This window comes from Cervus canadensis, chromosome 30 (genome assembly GCF_019320065.1).
Source record: "Cervus canadensis isolate Bull #8, Minnesota chromosome 30, ASM1932006v1, whole genome shotgun sequence".
NCBI classification, from domain to species: Eukaryota; Metazoa; Chordata; class Mammalia; order Artiodactyla; family Cervidae; genus Cervus; species Cervus canadensis.
Genome location: NC_057415.1, coordinates 25,292,154 through 25,300,438, shown reverse-complemented (window position 1 = coordinate 25,300,438; position 8,285 = coordinate 25,292,154). Strand labels below are relative to the sequence as shown.

Here is an 8,285-nt window from a genome sequence, read left to right as displayed (position 1 = left end):
TTTGTTTGACTTCCCCTCATGACTTCTATGATTCTTTTTTTAAATCTGTGGGTATTAACTTCAAGTTGTTTGAATCTATGGATTCAACATCTGCATCCATGAATTTTTTGACTCCTTTGTTGATTTTGTTTCTTCTTTGTATCCATAGATTCAACATCATTAACTTCTACATTCTTATTTGAATATTCTTTTTGAATCTTTCTGGGGGTCTTTTGTTGAATCCTTATCTCCCCAAATTTCATGTAATTAACCTTCAAAACCTTTTAATGTTTTGCCTTATTTTTTTTTAAATGAAGCTTTTCTGAGTCCATCTTTGAATTCTTCTTTCCCCCATTTACAAATTATTTCATTAATTCTTTGAATACCCTTCCACTCATAGATGCAGTTTCAGACTACTAAAATTGTTTCCTCAAATATGCTTTTGAATTATCATCCAAGGCCTACTTTCCCTTTTTGGCATCTTTCTTGGCATCTTTCTTGGCATCCTTCTTGGCATCCTTCTTGGCATCCTTCTTGGCATCCTTCTTGGCTGCATCCTTTGGTTCACTTTCTGCCTCACCAGGCTTCTTCTCATCTTTCTTTTCTTTTTTACTATCCTTCTTCTTTGAATCTTTCTTTTCCTTTGATTCATCACCTTTCTCACCTGCTTTCTTTGCATCTTTTTTCCCTTCCTTATCCTTCTTTGAATCTTTCTTTTCACCTTCCGATTCTGTAGCAGACTCTTTGCCCTTCTTTGAACCTTTCTTATCTTTTTTGTCATCTTTCTTTGCATCTCCTTTTTCACCTTCTTCCTTTGAATCAGGCTCCTTGCCCTTCTTTGAACCTTTCTTATCTTTATCTTTTTTGGAATCTTTCTTTGCATCTCCTTTTTCACCTTCTGATTCTGTAGCAGATTCCTTGCCCTTCTTTGAACCTTTCTTATCTTTTTTGTCATCTTTCTTTGCATCTCCCTTTTCACCTTCTGATTCTGAAGGAGATTCCTTGCCCTTCTTTGACCCCTTCTTATCTTTTTTAGAATCTTTCTTTGCATCTCCTTTTTCACCTCCTGAATCTGAAGGAGACTCCTTGCCCTTCTTTGACCCCTTCTTATCTTTTTTAGAATCTTTCTCTGCACCCGCTTTTTCATCTTCAGATTCTGTCGCTGATTCCTTACCCTTCTTTGAATATTTTCTCTCTTTTTTTAAATCTTTCTTTTCATCTGGTTTCTCTTCTTTAGCTTCTGGTTCTTTCTTTGAAAGTTTCCTGGATTTTTCCTTTGAAACTGTGGGCTCTGCTTCTGAATCTGATTTGTCCTTGTCTTCTTGACTTTTCTTAAGCATCGGAGATGAAGGTTTTGCTGCTGTTTTAGAATCTTCCTTGGAGGAACGAGTTGCTTTCTGGGGAGGCTGACTCCTGGCAGCTAAATAAACAGATGGTCTCTCAGAAATTCTCATTAAAGAACGGTGCATCCATAAAGGTGGTTTACGATCTCCCCTTAACTTCTCTGCATCATAGTTCTGAAATATTGGTTAGAATAATGATGAACAACTTGTGTGTGAGTTACACAGCCCTTTTTACCAGATATTAAATGCATTCAACTTTGACCATGAAAACATTTTAGATTTTGATAAATAGAGGATAAGTGGTAGTTTGTATAGCTTATTGTGCTTTTTAAAAAATTTTGTTCCTTGTTGTACTAAAGGATAGCCATACCTCATTTTAGGCCTATTAACTTAGAGGACCTTCATAATTCCCTCAAGATATATGTTAAAATTCTCAGAGACCTCCACTTTCTAATGACATACCAGAAGCTCGCTTCACAACCATGAGAGACTTTTTTTTCTTTAACTCTGTGTTCTTGAAGCTTGTTGGAATATCTTATCTACTTTCCATTTCTATGCTAACTCAGGAACTAATTATTCTCTAATATCTAAGAGTTTCATGTTCAAGCATATCCTGGTCTCTATTGTCATGTTCAAGGTCTCTGGAATTTTGAATGCTACCTGTGGCTAAAATTAAAAGCCTGATACTCCTCTCCTTGACAAGATATAATTTGAACATCAGCTGGGAACCTGCATTAATGGAAGTAATAACCTTTGGTTGACAACTAGTTTCTGCAGAATGGTGCATTCTGTTTTCAACTCCTAATCAAATATTTTTAAAAACTTAATTACAAAAATAACAAATTTGGGAAAGAATGTTCATGAATGGTAAAACAAATAATAAAGAAAAAAAAAGAACATGAAAAAACAGAAGAAACTGGGTTATATCAACAAGAGTTGAAGATACATCATTTTGTGAAAACTTTTCTTGAAATTTTTCCTATTCCATGATGATCCCAGAAACATTGGGAAATATTAATCTTCTAATGCTCAGAATTCTGAATTATGTATTTCTGGAAATAAGAAAGCATTGAAACTTTCTCAGTGTATGATGTAACCCCATGATTCTAATGAGGGGATATCTCCAGCCGAGAAATATTTTCTAAATGTTTATACTAACTGTAACATTAGGATATCCAGATTTCTATGTTTCTTGGATACATATTTTCTGTAATGTGGTATTGCTGAACAAATATTTGATAGAAAATACAGGAATAATTTTTATACAGTGAAATGCAAATAAAATATATCTACTTTCTCCAAGTAGTAAAATTGAGTTACCTTTAACTGTACTTCACGGACTTCCCAGGTGGCACTAGTGGTAAATAAGCTGCCTCCTAATTTAGGAGCCATAAGAGATGGGGGTTAGATCCCTGAGTTGGGAAGATCCCCTGGAGAAGGGCATGGCAGCCCACTCCAGTATTCTTGCCTGGAGAATCTCATGGACAGAGGAGCCCAGTGGGCTACAGTCCATAGGTTGCAAAGAGTTGGACATGACTGAAGCAACTTAACACACACGTATGGTCCAGTATGCTATTTAAAAGCCACATGTGAACTGAATCCAGTTGAATTGTAAAGTGAACTGAATCCAGTTGAATTGTAAAATCCAATTGCTCAGTTGCACTAGTCTCATTTCAAGTGTTCAGTAGCAATATTGGAATTAGAATGTAAAGATATAAAATACTTCCATCATCACAGAAATCCCATTGGTCAGCACTTTTACATATATAAAATATTCATGATTTTAAGATTATTATGAGTAAAATTATATAATCTTTTCAATACTCACAGGACCTGTATCTTCTCGTAGTTGGGAAGGTTTTGATCTCCTTCTTTTTCCTGGCCTTGGTGGTTTGGGAAATACCAGGGCAAAGTGTTGCTGATTCCATGATTTTTTGCTTAATTCACTGACTGAAATAAAAAACCAAAAATAAGCCTACATCTCAGAGTAAATAGAATTTTATCAGGTCTAAAATGGCAGTATGGTGATTATATGTAAATGAATAAATAAATGATTCAAATTATGGTTTCATACATTTGGTAATATTTGAAATTTTGTATTATTAATATGAGGAAATTAAATTTGATTGTTTTAAAATTTTAATCAGCTTTATGGTTAGCTATATAGTCATTGTGAAACTAATACAGTCTGTAATGTAAATAGAAAGAAGGAGTTTTACTGTTTTCTCTTAATCCTTCTATCTCTTCCATTCTAGATTTTTTTTTTTAATACTCTTTTGGTTGGAATACAATTCTACTGAGAGCAGATGTGGTAACTACTCCTGCAGCTTCCAAAGTACTTAGCACATTTCTTGTTTAAAATAATAAGTAAATATATGATTGAGTCTAAGATTCTCTTAATTATTAATCATTTTCTAAGCTACAAGAGTAAATGTTATATGCCCAAGAACTGCACTATTATAAATGACATACTAATGAAGAAAATTGATAAGCAGTACCTACAGAATTATGATTATGATGATTGAGTTACATAGAAACTGTAATATAAACAGTTAAAAACATTGAGGCTACCAATGAGACCAGTGAAAGAGATATGTTCGCTCAATTTAAATATGTACAAAACATGCTATATATGAGACTTGTCCAGTGAGTCACCTAAAGACAGAATCAGGATCAATGAGAAAATATGCAAAATGAAAGATGTGTTTAAGTTCAGTATACGAGTTAAAATTGATTACTTGATATAAGAGAAGGAGAAGGAAATGGCAACCCACTCCAGTATCCTTGCCTGGAAAATCTCATGGACAGAGGAGCCCGGTGGGCTGCAGTCCATGGGGTCGGAAAGAGTCGGGCACAACTAAGCGACTTAAACTTACTTGCACTTCAACATCAGATTGACTGGCCTTGTCAAGTAATGAAATTTTGTCAGTTTTAAGTCTGGTACAGAGTATCAGGAATGTAGCAGAAGACATTTCTGACACAGATAAGTTGTTTATCCATTTTTTACACTGCCTTTCACATGTAAGATTTTCTGATTGTTTTTGTCCTTCTTTATGTTGCTAAACATATTTACTTAATTTTCTTTGAATTAAAGACAAAATATCTTTAGAAGGTATTTACTGAACCCATCAGAAAAGTGCTTGAAAAATTAAAAGTTGGTTTTTAATAGTGCTCCATAACAGCTGTTGTTTTATCACTTATCCATAAAATTACTTATACATTTTTTTAAATGAACTCTTTCTTACCTGGAACGTAATTATCATATGCTCCAAAGTTTATTTTCTGGCTATTAAAATAAGAGGGAAAAGTTTTAATTAATTTATATAAAATCACTCTATTTAATGGTCATTATACATACACTTGCCACTAGAAGCTAGATAAATATTTTGCATTCTTAGATCTGTTTATTATGTAAGATTACATCAACACAGAAAAATGGAGAGCAGTAAATATGTGTTTTTAGCACAAACTTCAACATAACTAAAATAAGGTGGGTAAAGATTTTTTGAAACAAAACTCATCAATTGACATATCTTAAATATTGACATTTATGGTTTATTTTTAATGTGAAACCATGAATGAAATCTTCCCCACTTTGTGTTCCAAAGACTTAAAATTGAACTGTAAGACATTGTAAGAATTATAAGACATAGTCTTAAAAAGACTATGCCTAGGTAAAACCAGATCCTCAAAATAATCTGAGAATTTAACCAAATCCAAATTAATAAATGGCAAACATGTTTTTCCATGAGATGCGTGTGTGTGTATGTGTGTGTTGGTCAGTGGGTACCACAATTTTTGATATGGATTTTGATGTTTTCAAGATAAATAAAACTGGTGTTGTAAAGCAGTTTCTATTTGTCTTAATACTGTAAGCACATGTTTATGCTCACAAGCAAACATTTTACATCTAATTCTTACTTATTTTAACTAAGGCACATAATAAGATCTGTTAAAGAAATATATTTATACATTCTCCCATTATATTACAAAAATAAAGTCACTGATCATCATGAGTTTCAGTTTTACACACACACAAACACACACATGCATACACCTAAAAACACATATGCCCACAAAGCATTTTACTTTTTTGACATTACATAAATAATACTAATAAAATATAGTAAGAAAAAAAAAGTATATTGGTAGCTTCATGACAATTTTAGTTCCCAGCACAAAACTTGGCACACGCTTGCTACTCTACAAAAATTTGAATGAATTAATTGAATAAAATTTAAGATGTATTGACTATTAAGTTATCTGACCTAGAATTTCTTGACTGGGGAGGTGTATTAAAATTACTTGTTCTTCTATATCTAAATCTCTAGGCTTAGATCTAGCCAATGTACATTTATATACTGCTGAAAATTTTTTTTATTTCCAACCGTGGTTATAAACTTTTTTTTTTCCCGAATTGCTCTGGAACAGGAAACACGTTATTATATATGAGATTTTAAAGTGGTATAAGCATGGTCCATGAAATTGAATGTAATATCTGAAGAGTATTCATTGATCAAAACAGCTGAATTAAAAGTCAATAACAAAATTATAGTTGATCCTTGAACAACAAGGATTTGAACTCATCAGTTCAGTTGCTCATTGTGTCCAGCTCTTTGTGACCCCATTGACTCCAACATGCCAGGCTTCTCTGTCCATCACCAACTCCCAGCTTGCTCAAACTCATGTCCATTGAGTTGGTGATGCCATCCAACCATCTCATCCTCTGTCATCGGCTTATCCTCCTGCCTTCAATCTTTCCCAGCATCAAGGTCTTTTCCAATGAGTCACCTCTTCTTTCAGGTGGCCAAAGTATTGGAACTTCAGTTTCAGCATCAGTCCTTTCAATGAATATTCAGGACTGATTTCCTTTAGGATGGATTGGATTGATCTCCTTGCACTCCAAGGGACTCTGAAGTCTTTTCCAACAACACAATTCAAAAGAATCAATTCTTCAGTTCTCAGCCTTCTTTATGGTCGAACTGTCACATCCATACATGACTACTGGCTAGAAGGACCTTTGTTGGCAAAATTATGTCTCTGCTTGTTAATGTGCTGTTTAGGTTGGAAATAGCTTTTCTTTCAAGGAGCAAGTGTCTTTTAATTTCATGGCTGCAGTCACCATCTGCAGAGTTTTGGAGCCCAAGAAAAAATGTCTGTCACTGTTTCTGTTTTTTCCCCATCTATTTGCCATGAAGTAACGGGACTGGATGCCATGATCTTCGTTTTTTGAATGTTGAATTTTAAGCCAGCTTTTTCACTCTCCTCTTTCACTTTCATCAAGAGGCTATTTATTTCCTCTTTGCTTTCTGCCATAAGGGGGATGTCAACTGTGTATTTGAGGTCACTGATATTTCCCAGCAATCTTGATTCCAGCTTGGGCTTCCTCCAGCCCGGAATTTCACATGATGTACTCTGCATATAAGTTAAATAAGCAGGGTGACAATATAGAGCCTTGACGTACTCCTTTCCCAATATGGAACCAGTCCTGTTGTTCAGTGTCCAGTTCTAACTGTTGCATCTTGACCTGCATACAGCTTTCACATGAGGAAGGTAAGGTGGTCTGGTATTCCCAGCTCTTGAAGAATTTCCCACAGTTTGCTGTGATCCACACAGTTAAAAGTAAGTGTAGTCAATGAAGCAGAAATAGATGTTTTTCTGCAATTCTCTTGCTTTTTCTATAATCCAACATATGTTGGCAATTTGATATATGGTTCCCCTGTCTTTTCTAATCCAGCTTGAACATTTGGAAGTTCTCAGTTCATGTACTGTTGAAGCTTAGCTTGGAGAATTTTGAGCATTTCTTTGTTAGTATTTGAGATGAGTGTAACTGTGCAGTAGTTCAAACATTCTTTGGCATTGCCTTTATTTGGAATTGGAATGAAAACTAACGTTTTCCAGTCCTGTGGCCACTGCTGAGTTTTCCAAATTTGCTGGCATATTGAGTGCAGCACTTTCACTGCTTTATCTTTTAGGATTTGAAATAACTCAGCTGGAATTCCATCACTTCCACTAACTTTGTTCATAGCAATGCCTCCTAAAGCCCACTTGACTTTGCACTCCAGGATATCTGGCTCTAGGTGAGGGATCACACCATCATTGTTATCTGGGTCATTAAGATCTTTTTGTATAGTTCTTCTCTGTATTCTTGCCACCTCTTAATATCTTCTGCTTCTGCTAGGTCCATACTGTTTCTGTCTTTTATTATGCCCATCTTTGCATGAAATGTTCCCTTGTTGTCTCTAATTTTTTGAAGGGATCTCTAGTCTTTCCCATTCTATTGTTTTCCTCTATTTCTTTGTACTGATCACTGAGGAAGGCTTTCTTATTTCTCCTTGCTATTCTTTGGAACTCTGTATTCAGATGGTATATTTTTGCTTTTCTCCTTTGCCTTTTGCTTCTCTTCTTTTCTTAGCTATTTGTAAGGCCCTCTCAGACAACCATTTTGAATTTTTGCATTTCTTTTTCTTGGGGATAGACATGATCACTGCCTCCTGTACTTTTAGAATTTACTTTTAGGTTTTGAAAAAAGTTTTCACATAATTACTTGATAGTTACAGGTGAACTTAATTGATATTTGTAGAACATTCCATCATAAGGAGAAGAATGCATTTTTTTTTTCAAATATACATGGAACATTCCTCAGGATTGATCACATTCTGGGCATCAAAATGAGCCTTGGTTAATTTTAGAAAGTTGAAATCATATCAAGCATATTTTCTGAACCACAAGACTATGACATTAGTCATCAATTAAAAAAAAAGCCTAAAAAACATAAACATGTAGAGACTAAAAAAACTGCTACTAAACAATCAATGGATCATTGAAGAAATCAAAGAGGAAATTAAAAAATACCTAGAGACAAATGACAATGAGAGCATTACAATTCAAAACCTATGAGACAGAGCAAAGGCAGTTCTCAAAGGAAAGTTTATAGCAATACAATCTTACATGAGGCAACAA

General features: G+C 34.4%; 1 protein-coding gene across 1 annotated transcript in view; it reads right to left on the bottom strand.

Moving 5' to 3' along the window:
* Positions 1-440: 440 nt before the first annotated feature.
* The window catches only part of LOC122431788 (cylicin-2-like), a 14,830-nt gene continuing 6,985 nt past the window's right edge, over positions 441-8,285 (bottom strand). Inside the window, exons 2-4 of the mRNA XM_043453265.1 lie at positions 4,568-4,608; positions 3,151-3,272; positions 441-1,496 (exon numbers count right to left, since the gene is read on the bottom strand). Coding sequence (XP_043309200.1) covers positions 441-1,496; positions 3,151-3,272; positions 4,568-4,608 — 1,219 coding nt within the window. The remainder of the gene's footprint in view (positions 1,497-3,150; positions 3,273-4,567; positions 4,609-8,285) is intronic.